The following is a 22,202-nucleotide window of genomic DNA, read 5'->3' as shown; positions in this document are numbered from 1 at the left end:
AGTTAATTCTGAGAGCTGTGAGAAGGATGGATTAGGCAGTGATTGGAATAGGAAAACTAATAATGAGCAGAATGTAGGTGAGAAATAGCAGAGGGTGCCTGAGGGCATTAGGAGTGGACAGCAAGGGGGAGAACTGATAGACACATCAAAGGTAAAACACGGTACACATGATGAATTCCTATAAGCTAAACTGCAGGAATGATCACTAGGCTGCAGGCTTTGGGATGAACACTCATCGCTATTAAACTTGTAGGCAAGATCCTTTTATGGAGGAATTAGACAAGTGTTCCCAGTTACTGCTGAGGTTTCCTTTGGAGGAGAGAACTGAAACACTGAGGTTAGAGACTGAAAACTGTCTCACCTCCTAGTGTCATGGGAACTGGAACTATTTGCTCTCTAGTTACTCTCTTTGTTTTCCATAGGGAGACACTCTTCATTTTAGTGTCTCTTGAGTTAGTCCCTCGAGTTCTCATAGACCAGACTCCCTCACCCCAACCCACCACTTCCTACTAAGAGATTAGACAGTATCATTCTTCATACAGTCTCAGAAAGAGGTGGAGCTTGGGCTAAAAGTAGTATAAGTCTAAGGCAAATGAGCACTGAATGAAAAATGTACTTCTAAAGTGAAAGTATTCTGACAACTATTTTTTAAATTTTAAAACAGAGGAAGGGACAAGATGACAACAACTATGTAAATGTTGTAAGTTACTGCTTATGTTAATATAGCGCACCTTTAACAAAAACAGGACTTTCTAGAATGTAAAGCAATGAATCATTTCAAAGCCCCTACTTTCTTTCTTTTTTTAAAAATATTTATTTATTTATTTTTGGCAGCATTGGGTCTTCGTTGCTGCGTGCAGGCTTTCTCTAGTTGCGGCGAGCGGGGGCTACTCTTTTGTTGCAGTGCTCAGGCTTCTCATTGCAGTGCCTTCTCCTGCTGCGAAGCACGGGCTCTAGGCACGTGGCCTTCAGTAGTTGTGGCACACGGGCTTAGTAGTTGTGGCTCGCGGGCTCTAGAGCGCAGGCTCAGTAGTTGTGGTGCACGGGCTTAGTTGCTCAGTGGCATGTGGAATCTTCCCGGACCAGGGCTCGAACCCATGTCCCCTGCATTGACAGGCAGATTCTTAACCACTGTGCTACTAGGGAAGCCCAAAGCCCCTACTTTTAAAAAACATACAGTGAAAGGTAAAGACACATTATTAATTAGTTTCTACTCAGCACATACCAGCAAAAGTGATCAGTCATCTTGCAAGTTACTTAATCAGGATTGTCTACTTTGAAGTGAGACTTCTTATATATACATATATTTTAAAAAAATAAATTCATTTATTTATTTTTAGCTGCGTTGGGTCTTTGTTGCTGTGCATGGGCTTTCTCTAGTTGCAGCGAGCTGGGGCTACTCTTCATTGTGGTGTGCGGGCTTCTCATTGCAGTGGTTTCTCTTATTGCTGAGCACGAGCTCTAGGCCCATGGGCTTCAGTAGTTGTGACGTGTGGGCTTCAGTAGTTGTGGCACGTGGACTCAATAGTTGTGGCTTGCGGGCTCTGGAGCGCAGGCTCAGTAGTCGTGGTGCACAGGCTCAGTTGCTCCACGGCATGTGGGATCTTCCCGGACCAGGGCTCGAACCCGTGTCCCCTGCATTGGCAGGTGGATTCTTAACCACTGTGCCACCAGGGAAGTCCCAAACTTCTTATGTTTAATGCAAAGGGTTTGTGCTAAATGCTAACAGAATAGAATAGAATTAGAATCTGGCCTCAACATCTATGAGTGCCTCTCAACCCCCAACTCAGAAAATCCATTACATATTTTATAATATAGTCAAGTCAGAACCATAATCAAGCCAAAAGCCATCTCTGAGTATGAAAAGAACTGCAAGGTTCAAATACTGCTTTTAGCCTAAACTGGAGATATGTAAGCCAGGCTGTGAGGCCCATCTCTTAGTTTCTTCTTTTTTTAAAAAATTATTTATTTATTTATTTTTGGCTGTGTTGGGTCTTTGTTGCTGCACGCGGGCTTTCTCTAGTTGCGGCTAGTGGGCGCTACTCTTCGTTGCGGCGCGTGGGCTTCTCATTGCAGTGGCTTCTCTTGTTGTGGAGCATGGGCTCTAGGCGTGCGGGCTTCAGTAGTTGTGGCACGCAGGCTCAGTACTCTTGGCTTGTGGGCTCTAGAGTGCAGGCTCAGTAGTTGTGGCTCAAGGGCTTAGGGGCTCCGCAGCATGTGGGATCTTTCCGGGCCAGGGATCGAAACCATGTCCCCTGCATTGGTAGGCGGATTCTCAACCACTGTGCCGCCAGGGAAGTCCTCTTAGTTTCTTCTTACAGAGTACAGTTTAGGTCAGTTCTCTGGTTGGCAGAGGGACATCTTGTCCAATGGCTACAATTCACTTAGCAATTGGACCTCTGAGCTTGCTTCTAAGCTGTAAACAACTTGGATCAAGAGCCAATAGGAAGCATATGGCAAAAAAGACTGAATGAAGGTGAAAAACAAGAAAGAAGTAATGTATGGGGTTTGGTGAGTGAGCAAGAAAGGTGAGAGGTAGGAAAGGGCATAGGGTGAGGAATGGCTATTATCAAAAAACAATGGCCAAAGACGTTGCAACAGAGGCATTATAACTGTAGTTACCCACCTAAATACCTAGAAGTTTTTGTGTCCTACTGTAAAAAAACAAATAGACTCATGAAAATTTAGAAAATTTAGAAAAATAGAAAGAAAAAAAATCCCCTACATTCCTATTCCAACATCCAGAAATAACCAATGCTAATAATATTTTAGTATTTTTCCTTCAAGCTTGTTTTTTCTACTTAAGCTTTTATATAGTTGAGACAATAAATACATAATTTAATTAAATTTTGCAAACAAGCAATATATTCAAATGGTTCCAAACCTAAAGAGTATAGTATTTCTTCGGTTTGGTTCCTTTCTTCCACCAACCAAAGGATATATTTTTAAAATTTGGCTTTCAGGGCTTCCCTGGTGGCGCAGTGGTTCAGAGTCCGCCTGCCAATGCAGGGGACACGGGTTCGTGCCCCGGTCCGGGAAGATCCCACATGCCGCGGAGCGGCTAGGCCCATGAGCCGTGGCCGCTGAGCCTGCGTGTCCGGAGCCTGTGCTCCGCAACGGGAGAGGCCACAACAGTGAGAGGCCCGCATACTACAAAAAACAAACAAACAAACAAAAACTTGGCTTTCATATTTTGTCTCATGCTAAGTAATTCTAATGAAGAGAAATGAAATGCAACCAATGTACTACAGCCTTACTCTTCTGATAAGCTGCTTCATAAACGTCATACATTAGAGAAAGTCCTGACATTATTAAACCAGCAGTGAGTGTTGAAATACCAAAACATGATCTTTATGACAGACAAACAAGAAATATTAGGGCAGCAATATGGGCCTGGAGACAAATTTGGTATTTAAAAAATAAAAAGGAAATGACACAGTACTGCAGCTGGCACAAAGCTGAGGATGTACAAAGAGACAGAGAATGGTTGTCCCAAGGATCCTTCACCAACCACTCAACTGCAATTCCAGAGTTAAAGACCACAACCAGATAAGGTAGGTACTTGGAAGGAAGGGTGAAGGAAGCTTTTTTTATTCCTCAGCAAGAAAATGGACTTTAATACAGAAAATTAGGCAGCAATTATTGGAAGGGGTTTACCCCTTATGTTTACCCCCTAAGCTGAGATTCCTTAAACAAAAAAATCAATTATTCTCATTTATGTTTTAATATTTTTTTCTTCATTAGATATTTTCATTCCCACAAAAAATATATGCCCAATTATATGCAATAAAGGGGTGGGGAAGTGGGAGGTACAAACTACTGAGTGTAAGACAGGCTCAAGGATGTATTGTACAACACGGGGAATATAGCCAATATTTTGTAATAACTGTAAATGGAAAGTAATCTTTAAAAATTATACAAAAAATGCCTTCTTAAAATAAATCAAATATAGATGGTATGCCACTGAATTCCATAGAAATATCTTATCATTATTTAGTATTTTTCATTGCCAAGTTTAATGCCAGTAGAGAAAAATGTACAAAATAGAAATGTAAATTTCAAAGACATATTACAAGGAAAACCTTGTGTGATCATCATGGACATTAGGAAATAAAATGTTTTCAGAGCTCTCTGAAGCCTCTCTCTCTCCCTAGTAACATCCTTTCCTTCCCCCACAAAGCAATCAATCACTCTCCTAACTCTTATGATAATCCTTGCTTTGTGTTATTATAGTTTAACCACATAAGCATGCATCTCCAAACAGTTTTTCCTTTTTCTTTTTTTTTCTGTTTTGAAGGCATTTATTTCAACAGTTCATTCATTAAAACCCCCTGAGCTTTAGTCCAAAAAGTTAGTTTCCATTTTCTTTTGATAATCAGGAGAATCAACCCACTTTTCTAAACAATCACTTTTTTAGATCATTTACTGGGAGAAAGTATCTTTTAAAAGCATGTTTGGAGTGAATTTGTAAGCAAAAATTAGTAAAAGGGCAAGAAGAAGTTTTTATTCCTCAGTTCAGTCTCAACTCACATTTAACTTTTAATTATTTCCTATCTTGTAAGAGTCATTGCTGCCATTAGGCCTTTCTTTGTGAGGTGGCCAGTTTTCTCCTTAATACAGCTCACTAAACTCTTTTTTTTTTTCCTAACACTGTTTTTTCTTCACACTTACAGAAATGATACAATATATATTCTTTCATCACTGACTTCAATTGCTCAGTATTACTTATGACATTCATATTAAAGCATGTAGGTATAGTTTGTTTGCATTGCTATATAATATTTCATTTTATCAATGTGTCACAAATTATGTATATATTTTACTATTGATGGACATTTGGGTTGTTTCCAATTTTGCTCTACTGTTAATAAATATTGCTGCTATGAGCATATTTATACATATCTCCTGATACACACGTATACATATTTTTGTTGCGTATATACCAAAGACTGCACATAGGTTTACATATCTCCAGCTTTCATAGATTATGCTAAACTGTTTTTCAAGGTGATTCTTCCACTTTAACACTTGCATCAATAGGTGTATGTGAATTCCACTTATTTCATACCCTCATCAACTCTTGTTGTTGGTCATCTGATTAATTTCAGGTTTTCTAGTTTATACGTAGAGCTATTTTACTTTGGTTTTAATTTGTATCCCTTAATTACTAATGAAGTAAAAAACCCACCTTTTTGTTTATTGGGCATTTGTATGTACTCTTCAGTGAACTGTCTGTTCAGTGCTTTTGCAGACTTTTCTACCGCATTGCCTTTTTCTTTTCTAACAGAAGTTAGAAAAATATATATTCTAGATGCATGAACAGTTTTTTTAAGTCCCCTTCCCTCTCAACAACAGCAATAATAAAGAAAGAAAATTCAAATACTTAGCAGAACCAAAGACCAAGTGTACAGAGACAGGCATATGCTATTTGCAAACTCACCCTGCTCAGGGTCTTCCAACAGAACCCCTCTTTTAACCAGCTCTTCTCTCGGTTTTCGCATAGATATTTTTCGCTCTAAAACTAACATTAAATTGGAAAAAAACACTCAGAAATGTGGCAGATAAAATTCACCTCCTTAGGTAAAAGAATAAAGTGATTCAATTTTCTATTCTTAGGAAAGAAAAGAACACAAAAACTAACTTTGAATTTAAAAACTTAATTTCATTCACAACCTGTACTATTGGGAAAATATCATTTCCAAAAAGAACCATCCTTTCATAAGTTTAGCTTTTCCTTTTTTTAAATTTTTGGCCCGCCACCCGGGCCCTTGGCAATGAGAGCGAGGAGTCCTAACCCACTGGACCGCCAGAGAATTCCCTCCTTTTTTAATGGAAATCGCAATAGTAAGATACTTATGGATGAACTTCTTCTGGGAGGAAGTGGCCAGAATAGAAAAAAAGAAGCATCTTATATCTGCTGTAGTTCAGGAGCTCCATTCACCACTCAATTGATAAACATGAACCCTATCAAAATACCAACCTAGGAATGAGGATATAGCATATATGGCTTAGTGAGTGACCACTTGTTTTTTTAATTAAAAGATTCAATTCCCTTTTCAAACAGGGGGTTATAGAAACTTGGGAAGAGAATGAAAAAGTTAGGTACCTTCAATGGGGAATTCTCTAACTCAGAACATATATTTAAATCTTAACATCTCACCTTCTGATGTCTCTTTGAATTTATCGCTTTTTTTTTTCCGCCATTTCCAGGGCTTGAAGATCTTGCCAAACCCTGAGAACTTGCTCTTCCTTTTGGTAGGAGGTGTTGTGTCTCCTGCTTCCACACTGTCCATGACCATGCCTGGGTCTGCAGTGGGTTGACCTGCTTCTTCTGTTGCATGGTGAGAGGGAGAAAGGGAAGAGAACAGCCAATTTATTATTTCAGCACAATCTTGAAAACGTCCCTTCCCCTCTCTTCCTGTGGTAGTTGGAAAGGATCAGAGCAATGATAAAATAATCATGCAGACAGACTCCTTGACATCACATGGACACCAAACATCAAAATCCATAACAGATAAATTACTAAGGAGGAAAAGGAACCAAACGGAGCTGACATCATTTTAGGACAAAAATTCAATGAGATGATCATAACCAGCTCAAGTCTCTTAAAGGCACACACACGCACAAATGTGGATATCTTCCCAATGTGCATGAGATCTTGCCCCAATGTAGGCTATTGCTGTTGCTATGCTCATCCTCTTGGCATGGGGGAAGGCCTGTCTCAGCTAACACCACTATCTCTTGTGTCATTGAAGCAGAGAATTCTACCATCAGTGAGTGAGTCATTATTCTCTGTTAAACACTGCCCTCCCTTGCCCTCCTTTTTCAGGATATAAATAGTTCAGGGAGGGGGTAACACTTAAGTATTAACACCTTACTTGTATATGTTATCAAATTATTTTCTCCCTTCGCAAAAAAGACCTTAGGTAGTTTTGGAGTATTGGAAGGGGCTTGGGGGGCGGGGTGAGGCAGGGGTATTAGTGCTTCAAAATAAAGGAAAACTTTTTTGAAAGTAGAGATGAGATTTCAGTTTGCTTATTACAATATTGCTTTAGGGACAATCCTGATTCTAAAGATTTGACAAGAAACATAACTGACATGATAAATGTGCAGGATCGAAATGAAAGGCCATGAGTCCCTCATAATGACCACACATGCAGGGTTTAGTGAGTGAGCTTTAGTGGCAGAGAAAGGAGCAGCCAAGACTGGGCCAAGAATAATAAAAAAAAGCAGGAAGGCAACAAAAAAAGCAGGAAGGCAACACAATACAACTTTGCACTCCACCTACTGTCCCAGCGTTCTTTGGAGAAGTCTAGAGGAGAAGAAAAAAAAGAGTCATGTGGAATAACAATCCTGGAATTAAATCGGGACCTTTACTTTATAGAAATACATCAAGGACCACATACTGTATAATCACATGTAATAAATTAACATGTTTATTGTAAACAATTTCACATTTGAAGCAAGTAATGCATTTGGAGGTGGGGGGGGACAAAGGGGCATAATATATACTCTTAAAAAACCCTCTTAATTCGATATTTTTTCATAAGAGAAAATACACAATCAACAAGCATTAATTTTTTTTAAAGAAACACTTGAAAAATTCAATCTTTTTTCAGTTCATAGATGCTGAGTCTAGGAAAGTCCATTGATAAAGGTAAGATTTACACAACAGTAATTATCAGAGCGACTGCAGCAATGGCTGCTGATGCATTACTTTGCTATGCCTAAGATGACATAGGCAAAACAGGGGTCTGGTTCCTGAAGTGCAACAGATGAAGACGACAGAGGACAGTGACTCTTTTCTTTACTTGAGGGCATCTTGGGTCTCAACTACTTTAATTCTTTACATGGAATGCAATAGAACATGGTTATAACATTGGATCATATTTTTTAAAGTTTAGTTGCTAGAGACGTAGAATAACTCCTATCCTAACAATTTCCCCTCAGTGGTACCCCAGGATGGACCACCAAGAGTGGCACTAGGGTGAACACATGGTACTGTTTTTAAGAGTGAGTGCTTTAACTAAGACAGTATTCTACCAATTGTGGAATGTCAATGAGACCTGGACACATTTCAGAGCATTCATGATATCATAACATTGATATTTAACATATGTTAATGATAACACTTTCAGAAATGGAGATAAGTATCATAAGTTGTTCATTCTCAAAGAGTAGCCTTCCTTACAGAGACAAGGAAGGACTGAAACTTTAAATCTCTTGCTAACCCACCCACTGAGTGAAATTCATTGAGTTCCAAAAGACACACAGGAAAAAGCCTGTTTGGTTAAAAGTAATAGGGAAGATAATATAAAAAAACAAAACCCAAACCAAAACAAACAAAACCCCAAACTAACAGTATGAAAGTAAAGGTTATTAGCGCTATGTGACGCTTTTACAAAGAAAAATAGCCAAAAACTTTAGGAATGTTAGGTGGTAACATATTCACAGAAAAGTTCCTGTCTGTAAAGTCCTAAAATGAAATATATCCAATCTAGCCTGCTTCCACTATCTTTTTGGCTATCTAATGACCTTCTAAAGTAGGATTTAGTTCAACCCTTTTAGTTCTTCATTATACTGAACAACAAATTTATCTGTCCTTTCTCTTATACATTCAAAACAAGAAAATCATGATATCCTTTCAAACATATTTACGCCTGCTAACATACGAACTCAAAATAAGTTCAGTTTCTATTAAGTCACAGTGTGTGTGGAAAATACCAACAGCTTACGATAAAAATGAATGCATCTGCCATCAAGGCACTGAAAACAAAAAGCAAAGAGAGCAGTACTTTTTTTCTTTGATGCTTTATGAAAATGTGTTTAATCTTCATGTCTATAAAGCTTTTAGAAACTGGTATGCCTCTTGCATCAGGCAGTGAGGTTCAGCCACACCAAGTCCTGACCCAGTTATCATCCCAAATTCATTCATTCATATTCTTATATTCTCACATTCTCCTTTCCTTCCCCTTCTCCCCTCCTCACTTTCATGACAAACAGAACATTATTTCCGTGACACCCAAATCTGTTCCAAATACTTGGAATCAGCCCAGTTGCCTTTTCAAAACACAGAATCTCCAGGAGCTGGGACCTAAAAATCTGTTTTTAAAAAATTTCTCAGGCAATTCTTACGATTAGTCAGCTTGTTAAATGCAATTCCAGATTACTATCTGGAAAACTTTTGCATGTTAAAAGAGACAGGCAGACATTCTCTGCACGTAACCTAATTCTTTCTTTCTTTCTCCCTCCCTCCCTCCCTCCCTTCCTTCCTTCCTTCCTGCCTCTCTCCCTCTCTCCCTTCCTTCCTTCCTTTCTTCCCTTCTTTATTTTTGGCTGCGTTGGGTCTTCGTTGCTATGTGCGGGCTTTCTCTAGTTACAGCAAGCGGGGGCTTCTCTTTGTTGCGGTGCATGGGCTTCTCATTGCGGTGGCTTCTCTTGTTGTGGAGCATGGGCTCTAAGCACTTGGGCTTCAGTTGTTGCAGCATGTGGGCTCAGTAGTTGCAGCATGCAGGTCACTTCAGTAGCTGTGGCACACGGGCTTAGTTGCTCCGTGGCATGTGGGATCTTCCCGGACCAGGGATTGAACCCATATCCCCTGCATTGGCAGGCGGATTCTTAACCACTGCGCCACCAGGGAAGTCTCTATTTATTTATTTTTTGATGTGGACCATTTTTGAAGTCTTTATTGAATTTGTTACAATATGGCTTCTGTTTTATGTTTTCATTTTTTGGCCACGAGGCATGTGGGATCTTAGCTCCCTGACCAGGGATGGGACACATACCCCATGCATTGAAAGGCAAAGTCTCAACCACTGGAACGCCAGGGAAGTCCCTATTATTTTTTTTAAAAACATTTATTTATTTATTCATATGGCTACATTGGGTCTTAGTTGTGGCACGTGGGATCTTTGCTGCGGCATGTGAGATCTTTTGTTGCGGCGCGGGGGCTATCTCTAGTTGTGGCATGTGGGCTCTACAGCGTGTGGGCTTAGTTGCCCTGTGGCATGTGGGATCTTTGTTCCCCAACCAGGGACTGAACCCATGTCCCTTGCATTGGAATGAAGATTCTTAAACACTGGATCACCAGGGAAGTCCCTAACTAGGTATTATTTAGAACTAGAATAGGGGCCAGGGCCATGAACATATTTTTTCAAATACAGGTTAAAAATAGAGTAGGGGGCTTCCCTGGTGGTGCAGTGGTTGAGAGTGCACCTGCCGATGCAGGGGACACGGGTTTGTGCCCCAGTCTGGGAAGATCCCACATGCCGCGGAGCGGCTGGGCCCGTGAGCCATGGCTGCTGAACCTGTGCGTCCGGAGCCTGTGCTCCGCAATGGGAGAGGCCACAACAGTGAGAGGCCCGCGTAACACACACACACACACAAAAAAAAAAAATACAGTAGGAAGTTACATGCACTGCACTACCTAAACTATAATATACATTAAAAAAGAGAATGGGATATTCACAGAAAGTCAGACAAAATGAAAAGGTAGAGGACTTTGTACCAGATGACGAAACAACATAAAACCCCAGAAAAACAACTAAATGAAGTGGAGATAGGCAACTTTCCAGAAAAAGAATTCAGAATAATGATAGTGAAGATGATCCAGGACCTCGGAAAAAGAATGGAGGCAAAGATCAAGAAGATGCAAGAAATGTTTAACAAAGACCTAGAAGAATTAAAGAACAAACGAACAGAGATGAACAATACTATAACTGAAATAAAAAATACACTAGAAGGAATCAATAGCAGAATAACTGAGGCAGAAGAATAAGTGACCTGGAAGACAGAATGGTGGAATTCACTGCTGTGGAACAGAATAAAGAAAAAAGAATGAAAAGAAATGAAGACAGCCTAAGAGATAAGAGACCTCTGGGACAATATTAAACATAACAACATTCGCATTATAGGTGTCCCAGAAGGAGATGAGAGAAAGGACCTGAGAAAATATGTGAAGAGATTATGGCTGAAAATTTCCCTAACATGGGAAAGGAAATAGCCACCCAAGTCCAGGAAGCGCAGAAAGTCCCAGGCACGTTAAATCCAAGGAGAAACATGCCAAGACATATAGTAATCAAATTGACAAAAATTAAAGCCAAAGAAAAATTATTAAAAGCAGCAAGGGAAAAATGACAACATACAAGGGAACTCCCATAAGGTTAACAGCTGATTTCTCAGCAGAAACTCTATAAGCCAGAAGAGAGTGGTATGATATATTTAAGGCAATGAAAGTTAAGAACCTACAACCAAGATTACTCTACCCGGCAAGGATATCATTCAGAATCGACAGAGAAATCAAAAGTTTTACAGACAAGCAAAAGCTAAGAGAATTCAGCACCACCAAACCAGCTCTACAACAAATGCTAAAGGAACTTCTCTAAGTGGGAAACACAAGAGAAGAAAAGGACCTACAAAAACAAACCCATAACATTAAGAAAATGGTAATAGGAACATACATATTGATAATTACCTTAAACATGAATGGATTAAATGCTCCAACCAAAAGACACAGGCTCGCTGAATGGATACAAAAACAAGACCCACCTATATGCTGTCTACAAGAGACGCACTTCAGACCTTGGGACACATACAGACTGAAAGTGAGGGGATGAAAAAGATATTCCATGCAAATGGAAATCAAAAGAAAGCTGGAGTAACAATACTCATATCAGATAAAATAGACTCTAAAATAAAGAATGTTATAGGAGACAAGGAAGGACACAACATAATGATCATGGGATCAATCCAAGAAGAAGATATGATAATTATAAATATATATGCACCCAACATAGGAGCACCTCAATACACAAGGCAACTGCTAACAGCTAGAAATGAAGAAAATGACAGTAACACAATAATAGTGGGGGACTTTAACACTTCACTTACACCAATGGACAGATCATCCGACAGAAAATTAATAAGGAAACACAAGTTTTAAATGACACCATAGACCAGATAGATTTAATTGATATTTATAGGACATTCCATCCAAAAACAGCAGATTACATTTTCTTCTCAAGTGCACACAGAATATTCTCCAGGACAGATCACATCTTGGGTCACGAATCAAGTCTTGGTAAATTTAAGAAAACTGAAATCATATCAAGCATCTTTTCTGACCACAATGCTATGAGACCAGAAATCAATTATAGGGAAAAAAAACGTAAACACATGGAGGCTAAACAATACGTTACTAGATAACCAAGAGATCACTGAAGAAATCAAAAAATATCTAGAGACAAATTACAACAAAAACACAATGATCCAAAACCTATGGGATGCAGCAAAAGCAGTTCTAAGAGGGAAGTTTATAGCAATACAAGCCTACCTCAAGAAACAAGAAAACTCTCAAATAAACAATCTAACCTTACACCTAAAGGAACTAGAGATAGAAGAACAAACAAAACCCAAAGTTAGGAGAAGGAAAGAAATCATAAAGATCCGAGCAGAAATAAATGAAATAGAAACAAAGAAAACAATATAGCAAAGTGAATAAAACTAAAAGCTGGTTCGTTGAGAAGATAAACAAAATTGATAAACCTTTAGCCAGACTCAACAAGAAAAACAGGGAGAGGACTCAAATCAATAAAATTAGAAATGAAAAAGGAGAAGTTACGAGGGACACTTCAGAAATACAAAGCATCCTAAGAGACTACTACAAGCAGCTCTATGCCAATAAAATGGACAACCTGGAAGAAATGGACAAATTCTTAGAAAGGTATAACCTTCCAAGACTGATCCAAGGAAGAAATAGAAAATATGAACAGACCAATCACAAGTAATGAAATTGAAACTGTGATTAAAAATCTTCCAACAAACAAAAGTCCAGGACCAGATGGCTTCACAGGTGAATTCTATCAAACATTTAGAGAAGAGTTAACACTCCCAAATTCATTCTATGAGGCCACCATCACCCTGATACCAAAACCAGACAAAGATACTACAAAAAAAGAAAATTACAGACCAGTATCACTGATGAATATAGATGCAAAAATCCTCAACAAAATACTAGAAAACAGAATCCAAAAATACATTAAAAGGATCATACACCATGATCAAGTGGGATTTATCCCAGGGATGCAAGGATTCTTCAATATACTCAAATCAATCAATGTGATATACCATATTAACAAACTGAAGAAGAAATAACATATGATCATCTCAATAGATGCAGAAAAAGTTTTTGACAAAATTCAACACCCATTTATGATAAGAACTCTCCAGAGAGTGGGCACAGAGGGAACCTACCTCAACATAATAAAGGCCATATATGACATACCCACAGTAAACATCATTCTCAATGGTGAAAAACTGAAAGCATTTCCTCTAAGATCAGGAACAAGACAAGGGTGTCCACTCTCGCCACTATTATTCAACACAGTTTCGGAAGTCCTAGCCACAGCAATCAGAGAAGAAAAAGAACTAAAAGGAATACAAATTGGAAAAGAAGAAGTCAAACTGTCACTGTTTGCAGATGACATGATACTATACATAGAGAATCCTAAAGATGCCACCAGAAAGCTACTAGAGCTAATCGATGAATTTGGTAAAGTTGCAGGATACAAAATTAATGCACAGAAATTTCTTGCATTCCTATACACTAACAACGAAAGATCAGAAAGAGAAATTAAGGAAACAATCCCATTCACCATTGCAACAAAAAGAATAAAATACCTAGGAATAAACCTACCTAAGGAGGTAAAAGACCTGCACTCAGAAAACTATAAGACACTGATGAAAGAAATCGAAGATGACATAAACAGGGGCTTCCCTGGTGGCGCAGTGGTTGAGAGTCCACCTGCTGATGCAGGGGACATGGGTTTGTGTCCCGGTCTGGGAGGATCCCACATGCTGCAGAGCGGCTGGGCCCATGAGCCATGGCCACTGAGCCTGTGCGTCCGGAGCCTGTGCTCTGCAATGGGAGAGGCCACAACAGTGAGAGGCCCGCGTACCGCAAAAAAAAAAAAAAAAAAAAAAAGATGACACAAACAGATGGAGAGATATACCATGTTCTTGGATTGGAAGAATCAATATTGTGAAAATGACTATACTACCCAAAGCAATCTACAGATTCAATGCAATTCCTATCAAATTACCAGTGGCATGTTTTACAGAACTAGAACAAAAAATCTTAAAATCTGTATGGAGACACAAAAGACCCCCAATAGCCCAAGCAGCCTTGAGGGAAAAAAACGGAGCTGGAGGAATCAGACTCCCTGACTTCAGACTATACTACAAAGCTACAGTAATCAAGACAATATGGTACTGGCACAAAAACAGAAATATACATCAATGGAATAGGACAGAAAGCCCAGAGATAAACCCACGCACCTATGGTCAACTAATCTACGACAAAGGAGGCAAGGATATACAATGGAGAGAAGACAATCTCTTCAGTAAGTGGCGCTGGGAAAACTGGACAGCTACATGTAAAAGAATGATATTAGAACACTCCTTAACACCATACACAAAAATAAGCTCAAAATGGGTTAGAGAACTAAACGTAAGACTGGACATTATAAAACTCTTACAGGAAAACATAGGAAGAACACTTTTTGACATAAATCACAGCAAGATCTTTTTTGATCCACCTCCTAGAGTTATGGAAATAGAAACAAAAATAAACAAATGGGACCTAATGAAACTTAAAATCTTTTGCAAAGCAAAGGAAACTACAAACAAGACGAAAAGACAACCCTTAGAATGGGAGAAAATATTTGCAAACGAATCAACGGACAAAGGATTAATCTCCAAAATATATAAACAGCTCAAGCAGCTCGATATTAACAAAACAAACAACCCAATCGAAAAATGAGCAGACCTAAATAGACATTTCTCCAAAGATGACATACAGATGGCCAAGAAGCACATGAAAAGCTGCTCAACATCACTAATTATTAGAGAACTGCAAATCAAAACTACAATGAGGTATCACCTCACACCAGTTAGAATGGGCATCATAAGAAAATCTAGAAACAATAAATGCTGGAGAGGGTGTGGAGAAAACGGAACCCTCTTGCACTGTTGGTTGGAATGTAAAGTGATACAGCCACTATGGAGAACAGTATGGAAGTTCCTTAAAAAACTAAAAATAGAATTACCTTATGACCCAGCAATCCCACTACTGGGCATATACCCTGAGAAAACCATAATTCAAAAAGACACATGCACTCCAATGTTCACTGCAGCACTATTTACAACAGCCAAGTCATGGAAGCAACCTAAATGCCCATTGACAGATGAATGGATAAAGAAGATGTGGTACATATATACAATGGAATATTACTCAGACAGGGACGAAACTGGGGCATTTGTAGAGACGTGGATGGATCTAGAGACTGTCATATAGAGTAAAGTAAGTCAGAAAAACAAATATCATCTATTAACGCATATATGTGGAACCTAGAAAAATGGTACAGATGAACCGGTTTCCAGGGCAAAAAAAGAGACACAGATGTAGAGAACAAACGTATGGACACCAAGGGGGTAAAGTGGCGGGCAGGGGGGAGCAGTGTTGGTGGTGGGATGAATTGGGAAACCGGAATTGACATATATACACTAATATGTATAAAATAGATAACTAATAAGAACCTTCTGTATAAAAATAATAAAATTCAAAAATTCAAAAAAAAAAGGAGAATGCAAAGAACTAAACGAAAATGTAAATATAATTTGATGATAGGACTACAGGATATCTGTGCTTCTTCTAGCTTCTTCTATTTTGTGTGTGTGTGTTTTTTTATTTTACAGTGATCATGTATGGCTTTTATAATTGGAATAAAAACAAATTTACTTTGAAAGTGGGAGCTTTCAAATCATAACAGTTAATAAAGTCCAGCATATATATAAGTACATAAAAGAAAGCAATTCTTTCTAAATATTAGGTTCCTATAAAAATGAATTATTTCCGGGCTTCTCTGGTGGCACAGTGGTTAAGAATCCACCTGCCAATGCAGGGGACACGGGTTCGAGCCCTGGTCCAGGAAGATCTCACATACTGCGGAGCGACTAAGCTCGTGTGCCACAACTACTGAGCTTGCGCTCTAGAGCCCGCGAGGCACAGCTACTGAGCCCACGTGCCACAACTACTGAAGCCCACGTGCTTAGAGCCTGTGCTCCACAACAAGACAAGCCACTGCAGCGAGAAACCCACGCACTGCAACGAAGAGTAGCCCTCGCTCGCCACAACTAGAGAAAGCCTGCGCTCAGCAACAAAGACCCAATGCAGCCAAAAAAAAAAAAAAAAAGAATTATTTCCTACATAAAAATCATAGTCTGAAGTATTAAGCAAATTAAACCATTCAAGGACATTTTCTTGGAGTAGTGACACATGTTAAAGTAAGTAGGTTTGGATCATCCAAACAACAGTTTCTAGTCCTACATTCTTTTAAGAATACCACCCTTGTTCACCATGAGTACAATCTTGTGCTAAAGGAGCTAGAGACCAAATTTAACGGTAATCTAAATTCACCAGGTGTAAACTTTTCAGCTGTGGAATAAAGGGTTTTAAAGTATGCATAAATTCTTGATAGCAGTGGCTGATTAGATCTAATTGAAGCCACTAATCTCCGTAGCATTCTTGGATCCACTGAAACTATTCAGGCTTCCTACTGTGAATTTTTGTCTGACTTTAAGAAAATTCAATTGCATCACTTAGAAAACTGCAATAGAAAGAAAGAGAAACTGATGGATGAATAAATTATACAAGAAAAAGTATACTCAGGTATTGAGAAACCATCTTTTTAATTTAATTTTATTTTATTTTGGTGGTACGCGGGCCTCTCACTGTTGTGGCCTCTCCCGTTGCAGAGCACAGGCTCCGGACGCACAGGCTCAGTGGCCATGGCTCACAGGCCCAGCCACTCTGCGGCATGTGAGATCTTCCCGGTCCGGGGCACGAACCCGTGTCCCCTGCATAGGCAGGCGGACTCTCAACCACTGCGCCATCGGGGAAGTCCTGATCTTTTTTATTCTTAATGATACAATTACACCTCAAATATTGTTTCTGTACTCATAAATAAAAGGCTTAGGGAGGTGAATTTGAAACTGTTCATAAGCAAACCTGCACATCAACCAAATATTTGTTCTCAACAATTCTGATTTTATGACCATCTCCCTCCCATTTCCAATTTTTAAAAATTAATTTATTTTTGGCTGCACTGGGTCTTTGTTGCTGTGTGCGTGCTTTCTCTAGTTGCGGCAAGCGGGGGCTACTCTTCGTTGCTGTGCGCAGGCTTCTCCTTGCGGTGGCTTCTCTTGTTGCAGAGTACAGGCTCTAGGCACGCGGCTTCAGTAGTTGTGGCATGCAGGCTCAGTAGTTGTGGCTTGCGGGCTCTACAGTGCAGGCTCAGTAGTTGTGGTGAACGGCCTTGCTCCGCGGCATGTGGGATCTTCATGGACCAGGGCTCAAACCCGTGTCCCCTGCACTGGCAGGCTGATTCTTAACCACTGAGCCACCAGGGAAGCCCCCATTTCCAATTTGACAGAAGAAATACAGGCTTGGAGTCACATTTGGATACCCCACTGTTTCTATTTAAACTCAGTATGGAATTTAAAATGTCCTCATGGTCCCATTCTGTTTTCCAATGAGAACCAAAACAAGGTGGCTTTTCCCTCCTTGTTTCCCTTTGTTTGCCAGAAAACAGGGTGTAGAATGCTGGCTATAGTTTTAGGATTGTGTGTTCCAAGGAAGTCATGAAGCCGCAGGCCACTAGGAAAGCAATTCACAGAGTTGGAGGTCTTGGTGTTTTTTGGAGGGGGTGGAGTTAGGAGAGGAAGATAACTAATTACAGTTTGGAGTTTCCAGTTTGAGAAGTACCGTGAAACTATGCCCTGGTGTTTAAACTACTTACTCCCTCCTCCAAGTTGTAGCTAGCACCTCACATTTCAGAGGCTTGTTTCTTATTTCACATATTATGCAGAGTTCTAGCAGTTTCTTTCTTCAACCCTAAGTTTTTTCCTGGTCAACATTTAATTCAATGTTTTTTAGTTCAAGTTTAGTTGTTCCAGGTGAATTTCTGAGGTGATTTTAAAATAAATGTATAGTATTATTAAAAAATAACTTAGCACTTTTCATCTTCAGATAAACTATTTGCTACAGATACATGTTATACCTACATTACTTGCTAGAGATAAGGGATAAAACAGGGTTAGACGGTAAACCTAGTTCATTTGAGAATCTGATTTACAACCAATTAGTCATTCACGTTGGAAGGCAAGGTAAGGCACAGGCAATTGTAGTTGACAGATAACTTAGTTTTCAAGATAGCCTTCACTACCCACTCCCCTTCACTAGGCTTAGTAATAAGCAACAAAATTACTGGGACTGTCTTAGTTCCACACCTATTTCTTATACCTTGTCGGGTCTTAAAAAATGTGTAGATTTAAAGTGTGTAAAATTCTCTCATTTTACCCCCAAAACTTTTAATAATCAGTTATTGTCCAAAACTTAAAAATACATAGCTTTGTGCAACGAGATACATACTCCATTATCAAGAGGTACCAATTATCTTTTTTTTTTTTTAAGTTTAAGGTATATGGCATAATGGTTTGACTTAAATATATTGTGGCCAATTACTTTTATAATCTAATGGTTCTGTTTAATTATCTTTTATGCCCATCTAGCTTGAAACAGATCTTGCTTTTATACAATCATTTTAACAGCATTAGAATTCTGTGAATGGAGAACACTAATTTATGGTACTTACACTATTGTACTTATACTCATTTTTGCCTTCTGAAAGAGGATTATTATTGAATTTAAAAAACTGTTTTAGAAAACTGCAACAAAATTACAGAAAGCAAAACCTGCCACTAATGAACAAAGCAGGCTTTGTCTAGAGCAGGCCCATAACTTCCCTTGGAAATACTGCATAGTTCTGACCTTTGGGAAATAGAACTGGGCAAAGCACTCAAGAAGATAGCCAGGGAGAAGGTCTCTCTCTGTACCTGCAGGTACAATTAGGTCTGAGGTTCCAACCCTGGGAAAAGAGATCTTTGACCGTAACTACGTCAAGAAGTGATGCTGCTTTACTCTGGCAATTTGATATGTATACTTTTTTGATAAAAGTTCTAAGTTGAGAGAAAGGTTTTAAGGTGAGGTGCCAGAAAATATATTCTCTCATGGAAAAAAACTTTAAACCTATCAAAATTAACCTGCAAGTAGAAAGAGGGAATATACTGTTGTGACAATAGGCCATTCAGAAAATCTACTGAAGCAGAAAGAGGGAATAATAATTTTTGATTGGTATTCAACAGAAAATCCTTTAAGGAGTACATGACAGACCCCTAACACTTTCTCTTGATTCCTGGATTACATGAAGAAAGTATACCTGTTCCTTCTCTCTCAGAAGCATTTATTTTTAGATCTAGCTAGGTATGAGAAATGTCTCTGATAATTCTGGTGACCAAATAATGCCAAGTGTTCTTCTTTCAAGTCTCATGAAGAAGTTTATTTTTAATTAATCCATCTATTATTTATTTCTATGTTAATATTGTTCTATAGCTATATTAAAATTTATTCATCCAGCAATCTCCTTACTAACTTTGCCTCCAAATAACAAAATTATTTCTAAAGCACCTTTCCCAAAACCACTCCTATTCTCATGTGGGAGAACACATAACAACAAATTTCAGAGTAAAATGAATCGAATACTGATGGAAAAGGAATGAAGGAAAGAGGAAATATTACAACAGTGGTCCCCAACCTTTTTGCCACCAGGGACCAGTTTCGTGGAAGACAACTTTTCCATGGATGGGGGGGTGCGTGGGGGATGGTTCAGGCAGTAATATGAATGAGAGGATATTGGTATGCGGGCCGGGGATTGGGAACTCCCGTATTACAACATGACATCTTTTAAAGCAATATATTCTTATACAAAGGAAAAGTGGGGAAAAAAGAGGCTAATTATTGAGTGAAAGGTATATGATGGGGGAAAAAAAAAAAGAGCTAGAGAGAGGGAATGGAAAGTTAGAGAGAGAAGGAAAGTTCCAGCTTAAATGGTTGGGTAGAATTCACTAAAATTCTTGGTACTTCCCTGGTGGTCCAGTGGCTAAGACTCCATGCTCCCAATGTAGGGGGCTGGGTTCGATCCCTGGTCAGGGAACTTGATCCCATGTGCATGCTGCAACTAAGGGTTCGCATGCTGCAACTAAAGATCCCGTGTGCCGCAACTAAGACCCGGCTCAGCTAAATAAATAAATAAATATCTTTGGTCTTGTGCCTAATTTAAGGACATGTGCTAAATCAGCTGGTTTTTTTTTTTTTAGCTGTTTGTTTTAATATGATACATAGTAAAGGATTCTAGTGAACACAGAAACAGCTTTTTATGTTGATTGAGAACTACAAAGTATTATTTGAAAGTTTTATCTCAGTAAATCTTTTTTTTGGCTGCGCTGCACGGCTTGCGGGATCTCAGTTCCCAGACCAGGGATTGAACCTGCGATGTGGCAGTGGAAGCCCAGAATCCTAACCACTAGGCCACCAGGGAACTCCCCACTTCACAGGACTTTTATTAGGATTATTGGTAGAAGGAAAAATTGATGAATGATGAGCCCTACTTTTTTTTAATAGGCAGAAAAAATTTGAAACTTTATCTGTTGAGATGAAATTTTTTGTCTAGTATATAAATATTAAATCGGCATTCTTCATAAATATTACCACTTATTAGTACACTGTACCTGCTTACCCATTTCTTGCTTTTCAAAGACCTTTCATTTCCATCTCATAGATAAATGCCTAGCATGATTTACATCCTGACTTGTTAACAGAGAACCACCTTTGTAGTAGAAACCACAGGAGAATTTAGTGGCCCAAAAGGGAATTTACCAAATTCAGGAGAGTGGTTACCTCTGGGAGCAAACAAGCAAAATGCCATCATAAGGGAATGTAGGCATAGAGAGAGGGGTGGGGTGGGATATAACTCTGTTTTTAATTTCATCTCAAGCTGAGTAGAGGCCCCAGAGGGTCCTTTATATTTTCCTCTATACCCTTTTCTAGCCATTGGGTTGGCCAAAAAGTTCATTCGGGTTTTTCCATTAACATCGTATGAATTTTTCGGCCAACCAATGAGAACGATTTCATTAAGGGAATAAAAACAAAACAAAACAACTGAGCTACTGAATTGATATGGACCCAGCCCTGGTGATCAAAGTAAAGTAAGTCAAGTTCTGATTTCAGTCCTAAAAATCTGTGGCTGAATGACTCACTTTGCGATCCATGTGCTTCAGTTTCAATAAAATATGAAAAGTACTTTGTAGGAATTTCATCTGGAAAGTTCTCAGGGGAAAACATACCTTTAGAAATGAAATTACATTAAATCATGAGACACATTTGGGCGTGTTACCTGTGTTCCCACACTTCATGGTTTTCTTTAAAGTCACTAACATTTTTCATTTCTGGGGGGAAAAAAAAAGCACCCTGGGACTGAACATGTTTTCTGCTGCTTCATAAATCAAAGAGAAGGTATAAGAAGGTATGAATCTTAAAAAAAAAAAAAAAGTATAATGTCAAGGAATGATTCACAGGCTTTTCCCCACTTTGTTTATATTTAGGAAGCCTTTAATGAGCATCCACTTAAATCTATCTTTCCCACCTTTCTATCTTCATTTTATACAAAACCCCACAAGGTTGGGAAAATGAGTCTTTTAGTGACAGTGGACTTCCATTTCACTTACATGCTTTGAAACTCTGGCTACACTTATCAGCCTGGTCTCCAGCTATCTCTGAGACAATAACACTTCAAACTGCCTTCAGCAATGTTTATACCAAGTATTGCCTTATGAGAAACGGAAACACCAGCACAATGGAAAAAGCCTGAGACTTATTTGGAAAATGTATAACTGAGTCTAAAAAATTAAGTCAAATCTCAAAAATGGTCCTGTCGGGAATTCCCTGGTGGTCCAGTGGTTAGGACTCTGTGCTTCACTTCAGGGGGCCTGGTGGAACTGGTCGGGGGAACTAAGATCCCGCATGCTGCAGCCAACAAAACAAAACAAAACAGGTCCTGTTTATAGAAGTCAACAATTCTAATGCTATACCACACGTATATATCAGCTGCCCAAGTCCTGCAAAAGAGCAGTAAAACACCATTGATTTCTAAACACGAGTTCCTGTAGCACTTATGTTCTGCAAGGGCAAGAAATTAACAGATGGTTTACTAGCAATATTGTCTTTAAAAAGTCCAAAAGGATCCAGTAAA

At 39.0% G+C, this 22,202-nt stretch overlaps 1 protein-coding gene across 11 annotated transcripts in view; it reads right to left on the bottom strand.

The window, feature by feature from the left end:
• The window catches only part of PHACTR4 (phosphatase and actin regulator 4), a 118,043-nt gene that overhangs the window by 24,487 nt on the left and 71,354 nt on the right, over positions 1 to 22,202 (bottom strand). For 7 of the 11 annotated variants that reach the window (XM_079903674.1, XM_079903677.1, XM_079903675.1 and 4 more), the window contains 2 exons: positions 6,161 to 6,331; positions 5,441 to 5,521 (listed from right to left, as the gene is read on the bottom strand). In XM_079903674.1, the coding sequence (XP_079759800.1) occupies positions 5,441 to 5,521; positions 6,161 to 6,331 (252 nt within the window). Of the gene's footprint in view, positions 1 to 5,440; positions 5,522 to 6,160; positions 6,332 to 7,284; positions 7,313 to 22,202 lie in introns of all 11 variants that reach the window. The other 4 variants (XM_079903667.1, XM_079903671.1, XM_079903672.1 and 1 more) reach the window with 2 other exon arrangements.

Source organism: Stenella coeruleoalba, assembly GCF_951394435.1.
Source record: "Stenella coeruleoalba genome assembly, chromosome: 1".
NCBI lineage: Eukaryota > Metazoa > Chordata > Mammalia > Artiodactyla > Delphinidae > Stenella > Stenella coeruleoalba.
This window is presented reverse-complemented; position numbering and strand designations above follow the sequence as displayed.